General features: G+C 49.7%; 1 protein-coding gene across 6 annotated transcripts in view; it reads right to left on the bottom strand.

Annotated features, from left to right (window-relative positions):
* Positions 1–21,235, bottom strand: part of LOC112242494 (TRAF2 and NCK-interacting protein kinase-like) — a 52,607-nt gene that overhangs the window by 25,493 nt on the left and 5,879 nt on the right. For all 6 annotated transcript variants that reach the window (XM_042296851.1, XM_042296850.1, XM_042296853.1 and 3 more), the window contains exons 2-5: positions 18,673–18,738; positions 1,886–1,942; positions 1,660–1,785; positions 797–907 (exon numbers count right to left, since the gene is read on the bottom strand). In XM_042296851.1, the coding sequence (XP_042152785.1) occupies positions 797–907; positions 1,660–1,785; positions 1,886–1,942; positions 18,673–18,738 (360 nt within the window). The remainder of the gene's footprint in view (positions 1–796; positions 908–1,659; positions 1,786–1,885; positions 1,943–18,672; positions 18,739–21,235) is intronic.

The raw sequence follows: 21,235 nt of genomic DNA on the forward strand, positions 1-21,235 counted from the left end.
GGCCCTGTCCGAGGGTGTCATCGGATGGGGCCACAGTGTCTCCTGACCCCTCCTGTGTCAACCTCCAGTATTTATGCTGCAGTAGTTTGTGTCGGGGGGCTAGGGACAGTTTGTTATATCTGGAGTACTTCTCCTGTCCTATCCGGTGTCCTGTGTGAATCTAAGTGTGCGTCCTCTAATTCTCTCCTTCTCTCTTTCTTTCCTGGAATTGAGCCCTAGGACCATGCCCCAGGACTACCTGACATGATGACTCCTTGCTGTCCCCAGTCCACCTGGCCGTGCTGCTGCTCCAGTTTCAACTGTTCTGCCTTATTATTATTGGACCATGCTGGTCATTTATGAACATTTGAACATCTTGGCCATGTTCGGTTATAATCTCCACCCGGCACAGCCAGAAGAGGACTGGCCACCCCTCATAGCCTGGTTCCTCTCTAGGTTTCTTCCTAGGTTTTGGCCTTTCTAGGGAGGTTTTCCTAGCCACCGTGCTTCTACACCTGCATTGCTTGCTGTTTGGGGTTTTAGGCTGTTTCTGTACAGCACTTTGAGATATCAGCTGATGTACGAAGGGCTATATAAATACATTTGATTTGATTTGGATTTGATTCGTAGTTCTTCAAAGTAAATAAGGCATAGTTTTATGACCGCTGAATACCAACTATCAATCACTTAGATCATGTATTTCAGTTAGAGATACCTAGAAATGTCATTTCAATAATTGAACTCATGTTAGTCAACAAGTTGTTGACTAACCAAAATGTTGGTTAATCTCTCAGCACTAAATATTAGCAATACTGACCCTGAGGATCTCTCTGCAGATGTAGGCAGTCCACTCCTCCTTTAGTGAGTTCCCCTTGGTGTTCTTAATCAGATCTGTTATTGAACCCGCCCCACAGAACTCCATCACCAACTACAGAGACAGAGAGAGAGAGAGAGAGAGAGAGAGAGAGACAAAGAGAGAGAGACAAAGAGAGAGAGAGAGAGAGACAAAGAGAGAGAGAAAGAGAGAGACAAAGAGAGAGACAAAGAGAGAGAGAGATACAAAGAGAGAAAGAGAGAGAGAAAGAGAGAGAGAGACAAAGAGAGAGAGAGACAAAGAGAGAAAGAGAGAGAGAAAGAAAGAGAGACAAAGAGAGAAAGAGAGAAAGAGAGAGACAAAGAGAGAAAGAGAGAGAGACAAAGAAAGAGACAGAGAGAGACAAAGAGAGCGAGAAAGAGACAAAGAGAGAGACAAAGAGAGAAAGAGAAAGAGAGACAAAGAGAGAGAGACAAAGAGAAAGACAGAGAGAGAGAGAGAGAGACAAAGAGAGAGAGAAAGAGAAAGAGAGAAAGAGACAAAGAGAGAGACAAAGAGACAAAGAGAGAGACAAAGAGAGAAAGAGAGAGAGACAAAGAGAGAAACAAAGAGAGAGACAAAGAGAGAGACAAAGAGAGAGACAAAGAGAGAGACAAAGAGAGAGAGAGACAAAGAGAGAGAGACAAAGAGAGAGAGACAAAGAGAGAGAGAGACAGACAAAGAGAGAGACAAAGAGAGACAAAGAGAGAGACAAAGAGAGAGAGAGACAAAGAGAGAGAGAGAGAGAAAGGTTACCACACACACACACCTGTGCACATACTCACGCAGGCACACATGGATGCAAACACACACACACACACACATACCCATAGCTGGTCGTCGATGCCAGGAGGGTTCTTCTTGACGAAGGCACCGTAGTAGGTGGCAATGTTCCGATGGTGGCTGTACTTCTTCAACATGTTGATCTCTGCTTTAATCTCCTCTTCCTCATCCTGGAACACACACACATAAAAAAAATTTCACACACATATGCACCTTAGAATGTGTGTGTGTGTGTGTGTATGTGTGTGTGTGTGTGTGTGTGAGACTTACCCCGGTGACATCCATGACCTTGATGGCCGCAAGTTGCCCTGTCTTGACATGACGACCCTGAGACAGATAGAAGATAATTAGTTAATGACCTAAGATTAAAGGAAAGTTCCTCCCTAAAACTATCTTTAGGTATTTGTTTCATTAGTCCATTGTTGACATAGTCTCAAAAAGTTTGTCTTGTCAGCAATCACGTTTTCAAGATATGTAACTTTCAAAATAGAGAAGTCATCCCTGTGTGACCCGTTTTGCATCATATGAGGGGAGGAGGGAAGGGAAGGGGAGGAGGGAAGGGGGGGGAAGGGGAGGAGGGAAGGGGGAAGGGGAGGAGGAAAGGGGGGGGGAGGAGGGAAGGGGAAGGGGAGGAGGAAAGGGAGGGGAGGGAAGGGGGAAGGGGAGGAGGGAAAGGGAGGGAGGAGGAAGGGAAGGGGGGAAGGGGAGGAGGGGAGGGGGGGGAGGAGGGAAGGAGGGAAGGGGAGGAGGGGAGGAGGGAAGGGGAGGAGGGGAGGAGGGAAGGGGGAAGGGGAGGAGGGAAGGGGAGGGGGGAGGAAGGGAAGGGGAGGGAAAGAGAGAAGGAGAGGATGTGGGGAATTAAGCAATGACTAGTCACAGGCCAATGAGCTACCATTCTGACTCATACAGGCTACAGTAGAGTCCATAAGTTTCACCCACACACACACACACACACACACACACACACACACACACACACACACACACACACACACACACACACACACACACACACACACACACACACACACACACACACACACACACCACACGTTCTTGGAGACATTTTTTTATTTTAGGATCACTCTGCCCCAATTCCACAACTACAAAAGACTCTTTGTTTGACAAAAACAATAGAATTACCAGAATACAGCAGTCTATTGACCTCAAAGTCCACACCAACACACACACACACACACACGTTGGTGGGGTGTGTGTGTGTCAACTCTCATAGCAAGGAAAGCCCTTCTCTTCCCTAAGTCAACTCATTCAGAATGTAAAGCGTCGTTCCTTTTTTCATTCGTTAATTTGTTGTTCTCGCCTGCCTTCCTGACCTAGATCTGCTGTCTCAAGCCTCATAGCACCAACCAGTTGACGAGTGTGTGTGTGTATATTTGTGTGTGTGTGTGTGTGCGTCCACTGCCAACTCCATTACACAGATCCCCTCAGATACATTTACTATGCAGGACACTTCCTGTCCGTAGCCTAGCAACAGGCCTGGCTGTCCAACATACAGTGGCCAACACACACACATCAGGAGAGGAGAAGAAGTGAGCATTGTCCTGCTAGGGGTGAGGGGGTAAGTGGGTGATGGGATGGACAGAATGACTGAAGGTTGGAGGCTATTTTTCCCCATTTCCATGACCACAGCAACCTTCCCCAGAGGAGGGAAAGATGAGAGGAAACCACTTTCTCCCTCCCTCCTCTCCTGCACGGACTACCCAGTCTAAGACATGCATACTGTTTGCAGTATTCACGGACTACCCAGTCTAGGACATGCATACTGTTTGCAGTATGCAGGGACTACCCAGTCTAAGACATGCATACTGTTTGCAGTATGCAGGGACTACCCAGTCTAAGACATGCATACTGTTTGCAGTATGCAGGGACTACCCAGTCTAAGACATGCATACTGTTTGCAGTATGCAGGGACTACCCAGTCTAAGACATGCATACTGTTTGCAGTATGCAGGGACTACCCAGTCTAAGACATGCATACTGTTTGCAGTATGCAGGGACTACCCAGTCTAAGACATGCATACTGTTTGCAGTATGCAGGGACTACCCAGTCTAAGACATGCATACTGTTTTGCATGCAGGACTACCCAGTCTAAGACATGCATACACATACTGTTTGCAGTATGCAGGGAAATCTAAGACACCACTGTTTCTCCTCTCTACATATACACGGACTACCCAGTCTAAGAAAAACACAGGTTGACACATCTAAGACATGCATACGTTCCAAAAGTCTAAACATCCTCCCTCCCCAGTCTAAGACATGCATACTGTTTGCATATTGTGCCAAACACACACGTACAAATACACACCACTCTCCTCTCTACATATACATGTAAAAAACACAGGTTGACACATCTGCCTCACACGTTCCAAAATGTAAACATCCTCCCCTCCCCAGCTACACACACCAAGCCCCCCAACCTCCTCATAGAACCCAAACATCCTCCCCTCCCCAGCTACACACACCAAGCCTCCCAACCTCCTCATAGAACCCAAACATCCTCCTCTCCACTGCTACACACCAAGCCCCCCAACCTCCTCATAGAACCCAAACATCCTCCCTCCCCAGCTACACACACCAAGCCTCCCAACCTCCTCATAGAACCCAAACATCCTCCCCTCCACAGCTACACACACCAAGCCCCCAACCTCCTCATAGAACGCAAACATCCTCCCCTCCACAGCTACACACACCAAGCCCCCAACCTCCTCATAGAACCCAAACATCCTCCCCTCCCCAGCTACACACACCATGCCCCCCAACCTCCTCATAGAACCCAAACATCCTCCCCTCCCCAGCTACACACACCAAGCCCCCCAACCTCCTCATAGAACCCAAACATCCTCCCCTCCACAACTACACACACCAAGCCCCCAACCTCCTCATAGAACCCAAACATCCTCCCCTCCACAGCTACACATACCAAGCCCCCAACCTCCTTATAGAACCCAAACATCCTCCCCTCCACAGCTACACACACCAAGCCCCCCAACCTCCTCATAGAACCCAAACATCCTCCCCTCCCCAGCTACACACACCAAGCCCCCAACCTTCTCATAGAACCCAAACATCCTCCCCTCTCTATCCTATATAATTCCCCGGGCATCAAAGAGCCAGTCTCTCTCCATATACCTCTGGGCCTGAAGCCTGGGATTATCCTAGCAGCCCAACCCAGCCATGGTGAGCCCTGAGCGGACAGAGCAGCAGGCAGAGCAGCATAATCCAGGCCCGTGCTCTGGAGCTACACAGGCTGTGTATAGTATATACTCTAAAGATGAGACGTGCACAAATATGCACACGTAAACACATGGAGGCATGCACAGACCCACATACACACACACAGTCCGCAGTGAGAGCTGAAGAGGCAGGTTCAGCAAATCAGTGTCTCGCTCCAGCAGCTCTGGAGGTCAAACAACAAGAGATTTACAGAGAAAGAGAGAGAGACAGAGAGAGAGGAGAGGCTACAGAGAGGAGTGGAGAGGAGGCTAAGGGGAGGAGAGGAGGCTAAGGAGAGGAGAGGGGAGCTGAGAGGAGGCTAAGGAGAGGAGGCTAAGGAGAGGAGGCTAAGGAGAGGAGGCTAAGGAGAGGAGAGGGGAGCAGAGAGGGGAGTGGAGAGGAGGCTAAGGAGAGGAGAGAGGGCTAAGGACAGGAGGCTAAGGAGAGGAGAGGAGAGGGGAGCTGAGAGGAGGCTAAGGAGAGGAGGCTAAGGAGAGGGGAGTGGAGAGGAGGCTAAGGAGAGGAGAGAGGGCTAAGGACAGGAGGCTAAGGAGAGGAGGGGAGCGGAGAGGGGAGTGGAGAGGAGGCTAAGGAGAGGAGAGAGGGCTAAGGACAGGAGGCTAAGGAGAGGAGAGGGGAGCGGAGAGGAGGCTAAGGAGAGGAGGCTAAGGAGAGGAGAGGGAACGGAGAGGGGAGTGGAGAGGAGGCTAAGGAGAGGAGAGAGGGCTAAGGACAGGAGGCTAAGGAGAGGAGAGGGGAGGAGAGAGGAGAGGAGGCTAAGGAGAGGAGGCTAAGGACAGGAGGCTAAGGAGGAGGCTAAGGAGAGGAGAGGGGAGGAGAGGGGAGTGGAGAGGAGGCTAAGGACAGGAGAGAGGGCTAAGGACAGGAGGCTAAGGAGAGGAGAGGGGAGGGAGAGGAGGCTAAGGAGAGGAGAGGAGGCTAAGGAGAGGAGAGGAGGCTAAGGAGAGGGGAGGGGGCGGAGAGGGAGGAGGCTAAGGAGAGGAGAGGGGAGCGGAGAGGAGGCTAAGGAGAGGAGAGGAGGCTAAGGAGGAGAGGAGGCTAAGGAGAGGAGAGGAGGCTAAGGGAGAGGAGAGGGGAGCGGAGAGGGAGTGGAGAGGGGCTAAGGACAGGAGAGAGGGCTAAGGACAGGAGGCTAAGGAGAGGAGAGGGGAGCGGAGAGGAGGCTAAGGAGAGGAGAGGAGGCTAAGGAGAGAGAGGAGGCTAAGGAGGGAGGGGGCGGAGAGGAGAGGAGGCTAAGGAGAGGAGAGGGGAGCGGAGAGGAGGCTAAGGAGAGGAGAGGAGGCTAAGGAGAGGAGAGGAGGCTAAGGAGAGGAGAGGGAGGAGGCTAAGGAGAGGAGAGGGGGCGGAGAGGAGAGGGGAGCGGAGAGGAGGCTAAGGAGAGGAGGCTAAGGAGAGGGAGGAGGCTAAGGAGAGAGAGGTGAGCGGAGAGGGGAGTGGAGAGGAGGCTAAGGAGAGGAGAGGAGGCGAAGGAGAGGAGAGGAGGCATAGGTGAGGAGAGAGGGCTAAGGACATGAGGCTAAGGAGAGGAGAGGGGAGCGGAGAGGAGGCTAAGGAGAGGAGAGAGGGCTAAGGACAGGAGGCTAAGGAGAGGACAGGAGGCTAAGGAGAGGAGAGGGGAGTGGAGAGGAGGCTAAGGAGCGGAGAGAGGGCTAAGGACAGGAGGCTAAGGAGAGGAGAGCGGAGCGGAGGCTAAGGAGAGAAGAGGAGGCTAAGGAGAGGACAGGAGAGGAGGCTAAGGAGAGGAGAGGAGAGGTGGCTAAGGAGAGGAGAGGGGAGCGGAGAGGAGGCTAAGGAGAGGAGAGGAGGCTAAGGAGAGGAGAAAAGGCTAAGGAGAGGAGAGGGGAGCGGAGAGGAGAGGAGAGGGGAGTGGAGGCCAAGGAGAGGAGAGGAGGCTAAGGAGAGGAGAGGAGGCTAAGTAAGGAGAGGAGAGGGGAGCGGAGAGGAGAGGGAGTGGAGAGGAGGCTAAGGAGAGGAGAGGAGGCTAAGAGAGGAGAGGGGAGCGGAGAGGAGAGGAGGCTAAGGAGAGGAGGAGAGGGGAGCGGAGAGGGGAGTGGAGAGGAGGCTAAGGACAGGAGGGTAAGGACAGGAGAGGGAGCGGAGAGGAGGCTAAGGAGAGGAGAGGAGGCTAAGGAGAGGAGAGGAGGCTAAGGAGAGGAGGGGGCGGAGAGGAGAGGGGAGTGGAGAGGAGGCTAAGGAGAGGAGAGGAGGCTAAGGAGAGGAGAGGAGGCTAAGGAGAGGAGAGGAGGCTAAGGAGAGGAGAGGAGGCTAAGGAGAGGAGAGGGGTGCGGAGAGGAAGCTAAGGAGAGGAGAGGAGGCTAAGGAGAGGAGAGGAGGCTAAGGAGAGGAGAGGAGGCTAAGGAGAGGAGAGGGGTGCGGGGGAGGAAGCTAAGGAGAGGAGAGGAGGCTAAGGAGAGGAGAGGAGGCTAAGGAGAGGAGAGGGGATCGGAGAGGAGGTTAAGGAGAGGAGGCTAAGGAGAGGAGAGGTGAGCGGAGAGGGGAGTGGAGAGGAGGCTAAGGAGAGGAGAGGAGGCAAAGGAGAGGAGAGAGGGCTAAGGACAGGAGGCAAAGGAGAGGAGAGGGGAGCGGAGAGGAGGCTAAGGAGAGGAGAGAGAGGCTAAGGACAGGAGGCTAAGGAGAGGAGAGGAGGCTAAGGAGAGGAGAGGGAGTGGGAGAGGAGGATAAGGACAGGACAGGAGGGTAAGGACAGGAGAGGGGAGCGGAGAGGAGGATAAGGAGAGGAGAGGAGGCTAAGGAGAGGAGAGGAGGCTAAGGAGAGGGGAGGGGGCGGAGAGGAGAGGGGAGTGGAGAGGAGGCTAAGGAGAGGAGAGGAGGCTAAGGAGAGGAGAGGAGGCTAAGGAGAGGAGAGGGGAGCGGAGAGGGGAGTGGAGAGGAGGCTAAGGACAGGAGAGAGGGCTAAGGACAGGAGGCTAAGGAGAGGAGAGGGGAGCGGAGAGGAGGCTAAGGAGAGGAGAGGAGGCTAAGGAGAGGAGAGGAGGCTAAGGAGAGGGAGGGGCGGAGAGGAGAGGAGGCTAAGGAGAGGAGAGGGGAGCGGAGAGGAGGCTAAGGAGAGGAGAGGAGGCTAAGGAGAGGAGAGGAGGCTAAGGAGAGGGAGGAGAGGAGGCTAAGGAGAGGAGAGGGGAGCGGAGAGGAGAGGGGAGCGGAGAGGAGGCTAAGGAGAGGAGGCTAAGGAGAGGAGAGGAGGCTAAGGAGAGGAGAGGTGAGCGGAGAGGGGAGTGGGAGGAGGCTAAGGAGAGGAGAGGAGGCGAAGGAGAGGAGAGGAGGCATAGGTGAGAGAGAGGGCTAAGGACATGAGGCTAAGGAGAGGAGAGGGGAGCGGAGAGGAGGCTAAGGAGAGGAGAGAGGGCTAAGGACAGGAGGCTAAGGAGAGGACAGGAGGCTAAGGAGAGGAGAGGGGAGTGGAGAGGAGGCTAAGGAGCGGAGAGAGGGCTAAGGACAGGAGGCTAAGGAGAGGAGAGCGGAGCGGAGGCTAAGGGAGAGAAGAGGAGGCTAAGGAGAGGACAGGAGAGGAGGCTAAGGAGAGGAGAGGAGAGGTGGCTAAGGAGAGGAGAGGGGAGCGGAGAGGAGGCTAAGGAGAGGAGAGGAGGCTAAGGAGAGGAGAAAAGGCTAAGGAGAGGAGAGGGGAGCGGAGAGGAGAGGAGAGGGGAGTGGAGGCCAAGGAGAGGAGAGGAGGCTAAGGAGAGGAGAGGAGGCTAAGTAAGGAGAGGAGAGGGGAGCGGAGAGGAGAGAGAGGGAGTGGAGAGGAGGCTAAGGAGAGGAGAGGAGGCTAAGAGAGGAGAGGGGGAGCGGAGAGGAGAGGAGGCTAAGGAGAGGAGAGGGGAGCGGAGAGGGGAGTGGAGAGGAGGCTAAGGACAGGAGGGTAAGGACAGGAGAGGGGAGCGGAGAGGAGGCTAAGGAGAGGAGAGGAGGCTAAAGGAGAGGAGAGGAGGCTAAGGAGAGGGAGGGGGCGGAGAGGAGAGGGGAGTGGAGAGGAGGCTACGGAGAGGAGAGGAGGCTAAGGAGAGGAGAGGAGGCTAAGGAGAGGAGAGGAGGCTAAGGAGAGGAGAGGAGGCTAAGGAGAGGAGAGGGGTGCGGAGAGGAAGCTAAGGAGAGGAGAGGAGGCTAAGGAGAGGAGAGGAGGCTAAGGAGAGGAGAGGAGGCTAAGGAGAGGAGAGGGGTGCGGGGAGGAAGCTAAGGAGAGGAGAGGAGGCTAAGGAGAGGAGAGGAGGCTAAGGAGAGGAGAGGGGATCGGAGAGGAGGTTAAGGAGAGGAGGCTAAGGAGAGGAGAGGTGAGCGGAGAGGGGAGTGGAGAGGAGGCTAAGGAGAGGAGAGGAGGCAAAGGAGAGGAGAGAGGGCTAAGGACAGGAGGCAAAGGAGAGGAGAGGGGAGCGGAGAGGAGGCTAAGGAGAGGAGAGAGGGCTAAGGACAGGAGGCTAAGGAGAGGAGAGGAGGCTAAGGAGAGGAGAGTGGAGTGGAGAGGAGGATAAGGAGAGGAGAGAGGGCTAAGGACAGGAGGCTAAGGAGAGGAGAGGGGAGCGGAGAGGAAAGGGGAGTGGAGAGGAGGCTAAGGAGAGGAGAGAGGGCTAAGGACAGGAGGCTAAGGACAGGAGGCTAAGGAGAGGAGAGCGGAGCGGAGAGGAGGCTAAGGAGAGGACAGGAGAGGAGGCTAAGGAGAGGAGAGGAGAGGTGGCTAAGGAGAGGAGAGGGGAGCGGAGAGGAGGCTAAGGAGAGGAGAGGAGGCTAAGGAGAGGAGAAGAGGCTAAGGAGAGGAGAGGGGAGCGGAGAGGAGAGGGGAGTGGAGGCCAAGGAGAGGAGAAGAGGCTAAGGAGAGGAGAGGAGGCTAAGTAAGGAGAGGAGAGGGGAGCGGAGAGGAGAGGGAGTGGAGAGGAGGCTAAGGAGAGGAGAGGAGGCTAAGAGAGGAGAGGGGAGCGGAGAGGAGAGGGGAGTGGAGAGGAGGATAAGGAGAGGAGAGAGGGCTAAGGACAGGAGGCTAAGGAGAGGAGAGGGGAGCGGAGAGGAAAGGGGAGTGGAGAGGAGGCTAAGGAGAGGAGAGAGGGCTAAGGACAGGAGGCTAAGGACAGGAGGCTAAGGAGAGGAGAGCGGAGCGGAGAGGAGGCTAAGGAGAGGAGAGGAGGCTAAGGAGAGGACAGGAGAGGAGGCTAAGGAGAGGAGAGGAGAGGTGGCTAAGGAGAGGAGGGGAGCGGAGAGGAGGCTAAGGAGAGGAGAGGAGGCTAAGGAGAGGAGAAGAGGCTAAGGAGAGGAGAAGAGGCTAAGGAGAGGAGAGGGGAGCGGAGAGGGAGGGGAGTGGAAGCCAAGGAGAGGAGAGGAGGCTAAGGAGAGGAGAGGAGGCTAAGTAAGGAGAGGAGAGGGGAGCGGAGAGGAGAGGGAGGGGAGAGGAGAGGAGGCTAAGGAGAGGAGAGGAGGCTAAGGAGAGGAGAGGAGGCTAAGGAGAGGAGAGGGGAGCGGAGAGGAGAGGAGAGGGGAGTGGAGAGGAGGCTAAGGAGAGGAGAGGGCTAAGGACAGGAGGCTAAGGAGAGGAGAGAGGGCTAAGGACAGGAGGCTAAGGACAGGAGGCTAAGGACAGGAGGCTAAGGAGAGGAGAGGCATATCATTATTGACATAATCCTGTCTCTCTCACACTGAAGTTATTATTGATATCAGGCTAATTGACCCAGTGAGGCCTGGGTGAGGGGTGCATTGTGGGTAAGTGGAGCGTGTAGCCTCGGGGGAGGAGGGCTTAATGAACACACTGCCAGGTATTGTGTGTGTGCCAGCTTGTGTGTGTGTGTCCTCAGCATCATGACTCATGGTAGGTGAAGAGATAACTATCTTTAAAGTTTTTCCACAGAAAAGGAAGGGGGAGGGAGAGAGAGAGGGATGGGTGGGTGGGAGAGAGAGAGGAAGGGTGGGAGAGAGAGGGGAAAGAAAGCTGTAGAAGACAGGTGAGATTAGGTAAAGGAGTGGTGTTCTTTCCACAGCTCAAAATCCCAATCGAATCTCTGTTTGATTAAGACCTGCACCTTTCCCTAATAACAGTTTCCACTTTCCTTTATTTAGTTGACCGATGATCATCAGAGACGCACAGACCACAAGCATGTCATGTACACACTGTACTACATACTGTACACACTGTACTACATACTGTACACACTGTACTACATACGGTACACACTGTACTACATACGGTACACACTGTACTACATACGGTACACACTGTACTACATACTGTACACACTGTACTACATACGGTACACACTGTACTACATACGGTACACACTGTACTACATACTGTACACACTGTACTACATACGGTACACACTGTACTACATACTGTACACACTGTACTACATACTGTACACACTGTACTACATACTGTACACACTGTACTACATACTGTACACACTGTACTACATACTGTACATACTGTACACACTGTACACACTGTACTACATACTGTACACACTGTACTACATACTGTACACACTGTCCTACATACGGTACACACTGTACTACATACGGTACACACTGTACTACATACTGTACACACTGTACTACATACGGTACACACTGTACTACATACTGTACACACTGTACTACATACTGTACACACTGTTCTGCATACTGTACACACTGTACTACATACTGTACACACTGTACACACTGTACTGCATAATGTACACACTGTACACACTGTTCTGCATACTGTACACACTGTACTACATAATGTACATACTGTACACACTGTACACACTGTACTACATACTGTACACACTGTACTACATACTGTACACACTGTACACACTGTACTACATACTGTACACACTGTACTACATACTGTACACACTGTACTACATACTGTACACACTGTACACACTGTACTACATACTGTACACACTGTACACACTGTACTACACACTGTACACACTATACTACATACTGTACACACTGTACTACATACTGTACACACTGTACTACATACTGTACACACTGTACACTGTACACACTGTTCTACATACTGTACACACTGTACTACATACTGTACACACTGTACTACATACTGTACACACTGTACTACATTCTGTACACACTGTACACACGGTACTACATACTGTACACACTGTACTACATACTGTACTACATACTGTACACACTGTACTACATACTGTACACACTGTACTACATACTGAACACACTGTACTACATACTGTACACACTGTACTACATACTGTACACACTGTACTACATACTGTACTACATACTGTACACACTGTTCTACATACTGTACACACTGTTCTACATACTGTACACACTGTTCTACATACTGTACACACTATACTACATACTGTACACACTATACTACATACTGTACACACTGCACACACTGTTATACATACTGTACACACTGTACTACATACTGTACACACTCTACGCGTATTTGAATCCTACTCTAAAGTGTTGTGTGTCTTCTGTTTTTAAATAGTGGTATTGACACAAAGTGCCACGGTCAATCAGCACATCAATCCATCAGTAGTGTTCTCTGTGTCCGACCGGGTCTCTCCTTAGGCAGTCAGAGTTTACAGTAGTGTTCTCTGTGTCCGACCGGGTCTCTCCTTAGGCAGTCAGAGTTTACAGTAGAAAACAACCACTCCCATAGCCACCTTCAAATATTCATCATGCAAGGGGAAAAGAGAGAGAGCGGGAACGATGAAGAGAGAGAGAGAGGGGGAACGATGAAGAGAGAGAGAGAGGGGGAACGATGAAAAGAGAGAGAGGGGGAACGATGAAAAGAGAGAGAGGGGGAATGATGAAAAGAGAGAGAGGGGGAACGATGAAAAGAGAGAGAGGGGGAACGATGAAAAAGAGAGAGGGGGAACGATGAAAAGAGAGAGAGGGGGAACGATGAAAAAGAGAGAGGGGGAACGATGAAAAAGAGAGAGGGGGAACGATGAAAAGAGAGAGGGGGGAACGATGAAAGAGAGAGAGGGGGGAACGATGAAGAGAGAGAGAGGGGGAACGATGAAGAGAGAGAGAGAAAAGAGAGAGGGGGAACGATGAAAAAGAGAGAGAGGGGGAACGATGAAAAGAGAGAGAGGGGGAACGATGAAAAGAGAGAGAGGGGGAACGTTGAAAAAGAGAGAGGGGGAACGTTGAAAAGAGAGAGAGGGGGAACGATGAAAAGAGAGAGAGGGGGAACGATGAAAAGAGAGAGAGGGGGAACGATGAAAAAGAGAGAGGGGGAACGATGAAGAGAGAGAGGGGGAACGATGAAAAGAGAGAGGGGGAACGATGAAAAGAGAGAGAGGGGGAACGATGAAAAGAGAGAGAAATTATTCAGTATGTTCTATTTCTGGATATTTTATCAGCTCTAAGGGTACACACACACACACACACACACACACACACACACAACCGGGACATGAAGGCTTTTCATATAGTACAGAGAAATGTAGGGACAGATTTACACACACACAAAAAATACATGATATATTGATAAGAACTGCATGCAGAGTGGAGGACAGAGAGAGAGACAGAGAGAGAGAGAGTCACTTTATATATTATCTACCTCACTTGCTTTGGCAATGTTAACACATGTTTCCCATGCCAATAAAGCCCGTTGAATTGAATTGAATTGAATTGAGACAGAGACAGAGAGACAGAGAGACAGAGAGAGAGACAGAGAGAGAGAGAGAGAGAGACAGAGAGAGAGACAGAGAGAGAGAGACAGAGAGACAGAGAGAGAGAGACAGAGAGACAGAGAGAGAGAGAGAGAGAGAGAGAGAGAGAGAGAGAGAGAGAGACAGAGAGAGAGAGACAGAGAGAGAGAGAGACAGAGAGACAGCGAGAGAGACAGAGAGAGAGAGACACCGAGAGAGAGACAGAGAGGGAGAGACAGAGAGAGAGACAGAGAGAGAGACAGAGAGAGAGAGACAGAGAGACAGAGAGAGAGAGACATATACTACTACAGTATACTGCAGTGGGCCATATATACTACAGTATACTGCAGTAGACAGGGTTAGTATGTACTACAGTATACTGCAGTAGACAGGGTTAGTATGTACTACAGTATACTGCAGTAGACAGGGTTATGGTTAGTATGTACTACAGTATACTGCAGTAGACAGGGTTATGGTAAGTATATACTACAGTATACTGCAGTAGACAGGGTTAGTATATACTACAGTATACTGCAGTAGACAGGGTTAGTATGTACTACAGTATACTGCAGTAGACAGGGTTAGTATGTACTACAGTATACTGCAGTAGACAGGGTTAGTATGTACTACAGTATACTGCAGTAGACAGGGTTAGTATGTACTACAGTATACTGCAGTAGACAGGGTTAGTATATATTATAGTATACTGCAGTAGGCCTATATGGCTAGAGTGTATTAGAGAAGACAGGGTTATGGTTAGTATATACTACAGTATACTGCAGTAGACAGGGTTATGGTTAGTATATACTACAGTATACTACAGTAGACAGGGTTAGTATATACTACAGTATACTGCAGTAGACAGGGTTATGGTTAGTATATACTACAGTATACTGCAGTGGGCCTATATAGCTATAGTCTATTACAGTAGACAGGGTTATGGTTAGTATATACTACAGTATACTGCAGTAGACAGGGTTATGGTTAATATATACTACAGTATACTGCAGTGGGCCTATATGGCTATAGTGTATTACAGTAGACAGGGTTAGTATATATTACAGTATACTGCAGTAGACAGGGTTAGTATATACTACAGTATACTGCAGTAGACAGGGTTAGTATATACTACAGTATACTGCAGTAGACAGGGTTAGTATATACTACAGTATACTGCAGTACAGCAGTGGGCCTATATGGCTATAGTGTATTACAGTAGACAGGATTAGTATATATTACAGTATACTGCAGTAGACAGGGTTAGTATATACTACAGTATACTGCAGTAGACAGGGTTAGTATATACTACAGTATACTGCAGTAGACAGGGTTAGTATATACTACAGTATACTGCAGTACAGCAGTGGGCCTATATGGCTATAGTATATTACAGTAGACAGGAAACATAAATTTCAACATACCAAGGTTAGTATATATTACAGTATACTGCAGTAGACAGGGTTAGTATATACTACAGTATACTGCAGTGGGCCTATATGGCTATAGTGTATTACAGTAGACAGGGTTAGTATATATTACAGTATACTGCAGTAGACAGGGTTAGTATATACTACAGTATACTGCAGTGGGCCTATATGGCTATAGTGTATTACAGTAGACAGGGTTAGTATATATTACAGTATACTGCAGTGGGCCTATATGGCTATAGTGTATTAGTAGTGTTTAGTGTATTACAGTAGACAGGGTTAGTATATATTACAGTATACTGCAGTGTGCCTATATGGCTATAGTGTATTACAGTAGACATGGTTAGGGTTAGTATATACTACAGTATACTGCAGTAGACAGGGTTAGTATATATTACAGTATACTGCAGTGGGCCTATATGGCTATAGTGTATTAGTAGTGTTTAGTGTATTACAGTAGACAGGGTTAGTATATATTACAGTATACTGCAGTGGGCCTATATGGCTATAGTGTATTAGTAGTGTATAGTGTATTACAGTAGACAGGGTTAGTATATATTACAGTATACTGCAGTAGACAGGGTTAGTATATACTACAGTATACTGCAGTGGGCCTATATGGCTATAGTGTATTAGTAGTGTTTAGTGTATTACAGTAGACAGGGTTAGTATATACTACAGTATACTGCAGTGGGCCTATATGGCTATAGTGTATTAGTAGTGTATAGTGTATTACAGTAGACAGGGTTAGTATATACTACAGTATACAGCAGTGGGCCTATATGGCTATAGTGTATTAGTAGTGTTTAGTGTATTACAGTAGACAGGGTTAGTATATACTACAGTATACTGCAGTGTGCCTATATGGCTATAGTGTATTAGTAGTGTTTAGTGTATTACAGTAGACAGGGTTAGTATATACTACAGTATACTGCAGTGGGCCTATATGGCTATAGTGTATTAGTAGTGTATAGTGTATTACAGTAGACAGGGTTAGTATATATTACAGTATACTGCAGTGGGCCTATATGGCTATAGTGTATTAGTAGTGTATAGTGTATTACAGTAGTTAGGGTTAGTATATACTACAGTATACAGCAGTAGCCTATATGGCTATAGTGTATTAGTAGTGTTTAGTGTATTACAGTAGACAGGGTTAGTATATACTACAGTATACTGCAGTGTGCCTACAGGCTATAGTGTATTAGTAGTGTATAGTGTATTACAGTAGACAGGGGTATATAGCTACAGTATTACAGTGACAGGCCTTATGGCTATAGTGTATTAGTAGTGTATAGTGTATTACAGTAGACAGGGTTATGGTTAATATATACTACAGTATACTGCAGTGGGCCTATATGGCTATAGTGTATTAGTAGTGTTTAGTGTATTACAGTAGACAGGGTTAGTATATATTACAGTATACTGCAGTAGACATGGGTTAGTGTATTAGTAGTGTTTAGTGTATTACAGTAGACAGGGTTAGTATATACTACAGTATACAGCCTATATGGCTATAGTATATTAGTAGTGTTTAGTATATACAGTACAGTATACTACAGTACAGCAGTGGGCCTATATGGCTATAGTGTATTAGTAGTGTTTAGTGTATTACAGTAGACAGGGTTAGTATATACTACAGTATACTGCAGTAGATAGGGTTAGTGTATTAGTAGTGTTTAGTATATTACAGTAGACAGGGTTAGTATATACTACAGTATACTGCTGCAGTGGGCCTATATGGCTATAGTGTATTAGTAGACAGGGTTAGTATATATTGTATTACAGTAGACAGGGTTAGTATATACTACAGTATACTGCAGTGGGCCTATATGGCTATAGTGTATTACAGTAGACAGGGTTAGTATATATTACAGTATACTGCAGTGGGCCTATATGGCTATAGTGTATTAGTAGTGTTTAGTGTATTACAGTAGACAGGCTGAATGTCATCCAGCAAATGAGGCGTGACTTTCAGTCAGAGAGCATCGTTAGCAATAACTGAACTCACATAACTCTCACACACCCCACACACACAAGCACACGCAGACACACAAACACACATGCACACGATGCAACAGTCTCACAGAAACACAAACACACGGAAGAGGCTGTCAAACTTTATTTGTGGCTAACAGCGTTGACCTCTAGCTGACCTCTTTTGTTTATCCAATCAGAGCCATCTCTACTCCCCATTCCAACATGACCTTCACACACACACTAGTCCATTATACACAAACATGAACACTAATAACGATATCGTTACATAATCAGGATATTATTTTTGGACTAAATATTGTATCGTAAGGTTTGGATAATAGCGCAATATTATTTTTGTGCTCGTTGGCTGTACCTGTACCTGTACCAAAAATCCGGTGTATTACCTTCATAGCTTGTTATCCATCTGATTTTTACATTGGGGGCCAATTTGTTTTCAGCACTTTTATTTTGTTTTCTCATGGCTCTGTCTCTCGTCTCCCTGCAGCAGACATGGTGAGCAATATGTCTGGAACATCGAATCGCAATAAAATCACAGTATCGAATCGCAATACATGTAGAATCGTGAGAATTGCAATACATATCGTAACGGCACCGGAGGAGAGGACAGGAGAGGAAGGATAAGGAAAGGAAAGGAAGGATAAGGAAAGGAAAGGAGAGGATTTTTTTTTTAAACGAGAGGAAAGGCGGTTTGTAAAAAAAAGACAGTGACACTTGGGCTCACACTGGAGCAACTGAGACCCCGAGCCACCATTATGCCAATCAAACATAAACCCCTGACAGAGGCAGAGACGGGAAATCGCTCAGTCATATCCTGTGTCCTGAAATATACATCCCTCTGCATCTTGTCAGATACAACTGACTGTTTCCTACTGATAAGAGATAGGGGGGGGAGAGGGGGGAGACCAGGGGGGGAGAGGGAGACCAGGGGGGGAGAGAGGGAGACCAGGGGGAGAGAGGGAGACCAGGGGGGGGGAGAGAGGGAGACCAGGGGGGGGAGGGAGACCAGAGGGAGACCAGGGGGAGAGAGGGAGACCAGGGGGAGAGAGGAGACCAGGGGGACCAGGGAGGGGGAGAGAGGGAGACCAGGGGGGAGAGAGGGAGACCAGGGGGAGAGAGGGAGACCAGGGGGGGAGAGAGGGAGACCAGGGGGAGAGAGGGAGACCAGGGGGAGAGAGGGAGACCGGGGGGAGAGAGGGAGACCAGGGGGAGAGGGGGGAGAGAGGGAGACCAGGGGGGGGGGGACCAGAGAGGGAGACCAGGGGGAGAGAGGGAGACCAGGGGGAGAGAGGGAGACCGGGGGGGGGGAGAGAGGGAGACCAGGGGGGAGAGAGGGAGACCAGGGGGAGAGAGGGAGACCAGGGGGAGAGAGGGAGACCAGGGGGAGAGAGGGAGACCAGGGGGAGAGAGGGAGACCAGGGGGAGAGAGGGAGACCAGGGGGAGAGAGGGAGACCAGGGGGGAGGGAGAGAGAGGGAGACCAGGGGGGGGGAGAGGGAGACCGGGGGAGAGAGGGAGACCAGGGGGAGAGAGGGAGACCGGGGGGAGAGAGGGAGACCAGGGGGGGAGAGAGGGAGACCAGGGGGAGAGGGAGACCAGGGGGAGAGAGGGAGACCAGGGGGAGAGAGGGAGACCAGGGGGAGAGAGGGAGACCAGGGGGAGAGAGGGAGACCAGGGGGGGAGAGGGGGAGAGGGGAAACCTGGGGGAGAGAGTGCGTCTTACCTTGTACACCTGTCCGTAGGTTCCATTGCCCACCAACTCCACCAGCTCAAAGATGCCTGCAGGGTCCTAAAGAGAGACATATTCTGAGTCACAGAGTGTACAGACATTTAGTTTGAAGCTGGCAGTTATAGAGGTGTTAGCTTTATGCTAGCCCCCAGACATAGGCTATACTGTTAGCTTGATGCTAGCCCCAACAACATAGGCTACAGGCCATTAGCTTGATGCTAATCCCCACCCCAGACATATAGACTGTTATCTTGATACTAGCACAGATGGACAGTTAGTTTGATGCCAGCCCAAAACATATCGACCGTTAGCTTGATGCTAGCCCCCAGAGATAGGCTACAGACTGTTAGCTTGAAGCTAGCTGATGCTAATAGACTGCTACTGCTACTGCTACTAGCTAAAGTTGCTGCATAATGATTAGCTTACTAGACAGTAGAGTTACTACAAGAGGAGCCGCTGGACCACAGCAGAGAACCCAGTGACCTCACACACACACACACACACACACAGACACACACACCTCCCTCTTTGCTGTGTTGCTATGTCATTCCAACAATAGCTGGAATTCAACTCCCCCCTCTGTAGCCCTCACTCTCTCTTTCTTTCACTCTCTTTCGCTCATTCCAACTCTCTCTTTCTCTCTCTCTCCATTCATCTCCAGCCAGCCAGAGTAGATATATGTAGCTCTCACAGTCTCGTTCTCTCTCATTCCAGCCCGTCTCTGAGAAATGCTATGGCACTCTCACACTCTCTTTTATTCTCACTCTCTCATTCTCTCCATCACTCTCATTCCAACAGACTTGAGCCTTTTGGCTACGGCAGTTTTACTCTCTTTCCATTTCTCTCCCTCCATCTCTCATTCCATCATCTGTCTCTCCCTCCATCTGTCATTCCATCTCTCTTTCCATCTGTCTCTCCCTCCATCTGTCATTCCATCTGTCTCTCCCTCCATCTGTCTCTCCCTCCATCTGTCTCTCCCTCCATCTGTCATTCCATCTGTCTCTCCCTCCATCTGTCATTCCATCTGTCTCTCCCTCCATCTCTCTTTCCATCTGTCTCTCCCTCCATCTCTCTTTCCATCTGTCTCTCCCTCCATCTGTCTCTCCCTCCATCTGTCATTCCATCTGTCTCTCCCTCCCTGTCATTCCATCTGTCTCTCCCTCCCTGTCATTCCATCTGTCTCTCCCTCCATCTGTCATTCCATCTGCCTCTCACTCCATCTGTCATTCCATCTGTCATTCCATCTCTCTTTCCATCTGTCTCTCCCTCCATCTGTCATTCCATCTGTCTCTCCCTCCATCTGTCTCTCCCTCCATCTGTCTCTCCCTCCATCTGTCATTCCATCTGTCTCTCCCTCCATCTGTCATTCCATCTGTCTCTCCCTCCCTCTCTCTTTCCATCTGTCTCTCCCTCCATCTCTCTTTCCATCTGTCTCTCCCTCCATCTCTCTTTCCATCTGTCTCTCCCTCCATCTGTCTCTCCCTCCATCTGTCATTCCATCTGTCTCTCCCTCCCTGTCATTCCATCTGTCTCTCCCTCCCTGTCATTCCATCTGTCTCTCCCTCCATCTGTCATTCCATCTGCCTCTCACTCCATCTGTCATTCCATCTGTCTCTCACTCCATCTCTATTTCCATCTCTCTCCCTTCATCTGTCATTCCATCTGTCTCTCCCTCCATCTCTCATTCCATCTGTCTCTCCCTCCATCTCTCATTCCATCTCTCTCCCTCCATCTCTCATTCCATCTGTCTCTCCCTCCATCTCTCATTCCATCTGTCTCCCTCCATCTGTCTCTCATTCCATCTATCTCTCATTCCATCTGTCTCTCCATCCATCTCTCCATCCATCTCTCTCTCCATCTGTCTCTCCATCCATCTCTCCATCCATCTCTCTCTCCATCCATCTCTCATTCCATCTGTCTCTCTTCCATCTCTCTCCCTCCATCTCTCTCCCTCCATCTGTCTCTCACTCCATCTATCTCTCATTCCATCTGTCTCTCCCTCCATCTGTCATTCCATCTGTCTCTCCCTCCCTGTCATTCCATCTGTCTCTCCCTCCATCTGTCATTCCATCTGCCTCTCACTCCATCTGTCATTCCATCTGTCTCTCTTCCATCTCTCTCCCTCCATCTCTCTCCCTCCATCTGTCTCTCACTCCATCTATCTCTCATTCCACCTGTCTCTCCCTCCATCTCTCATTCCATCTGTCTCTCCCTCCATCTCTCCCTCCATCTCTCATTCCATCTGTCTCTCCCTCCATCTGTCTCTCCCTCCATCTCTCATTCCATCTGTCTCTCCCTCCATCTCTCTTTCCATCTGTCTCTCCATCCATCTCTCTCTCCATCCATCTCTCATTCCATCTGTCTCTCCCTCCATCTCTCTCCCTCCATCTGTCTCTCCCTCCATCTCTCTCCCTCCATCTGTCTCTCCCTCCATCTCTCATTCCATCTGTCTCTCCCTCCATCTGTCATTCCATCTGTCTCTCCCTCCATCTGTCATTCCATCTGTCTCTCCCTCCCTGTCATTCCATCTGTCTCTCCCTCCCTGTCATTCCATCTG

The sequence above is a fragment of the Oncorhynchus tshawytscha genome, linkage group LG14 (genome assembly GCF_018296145.1).
Source record: "Oncorhynchus tshawytscha isolate Ot180627B linkage group LG14, Otsh_v2.0, whole genome shotgun sequence".
NCBI lineage: Eukaryota > Metazoa > Chordata > Actinopteri > Salmoniformes > Salmonidae > Oncorhynchus > Oncorhynchus tshawytscha.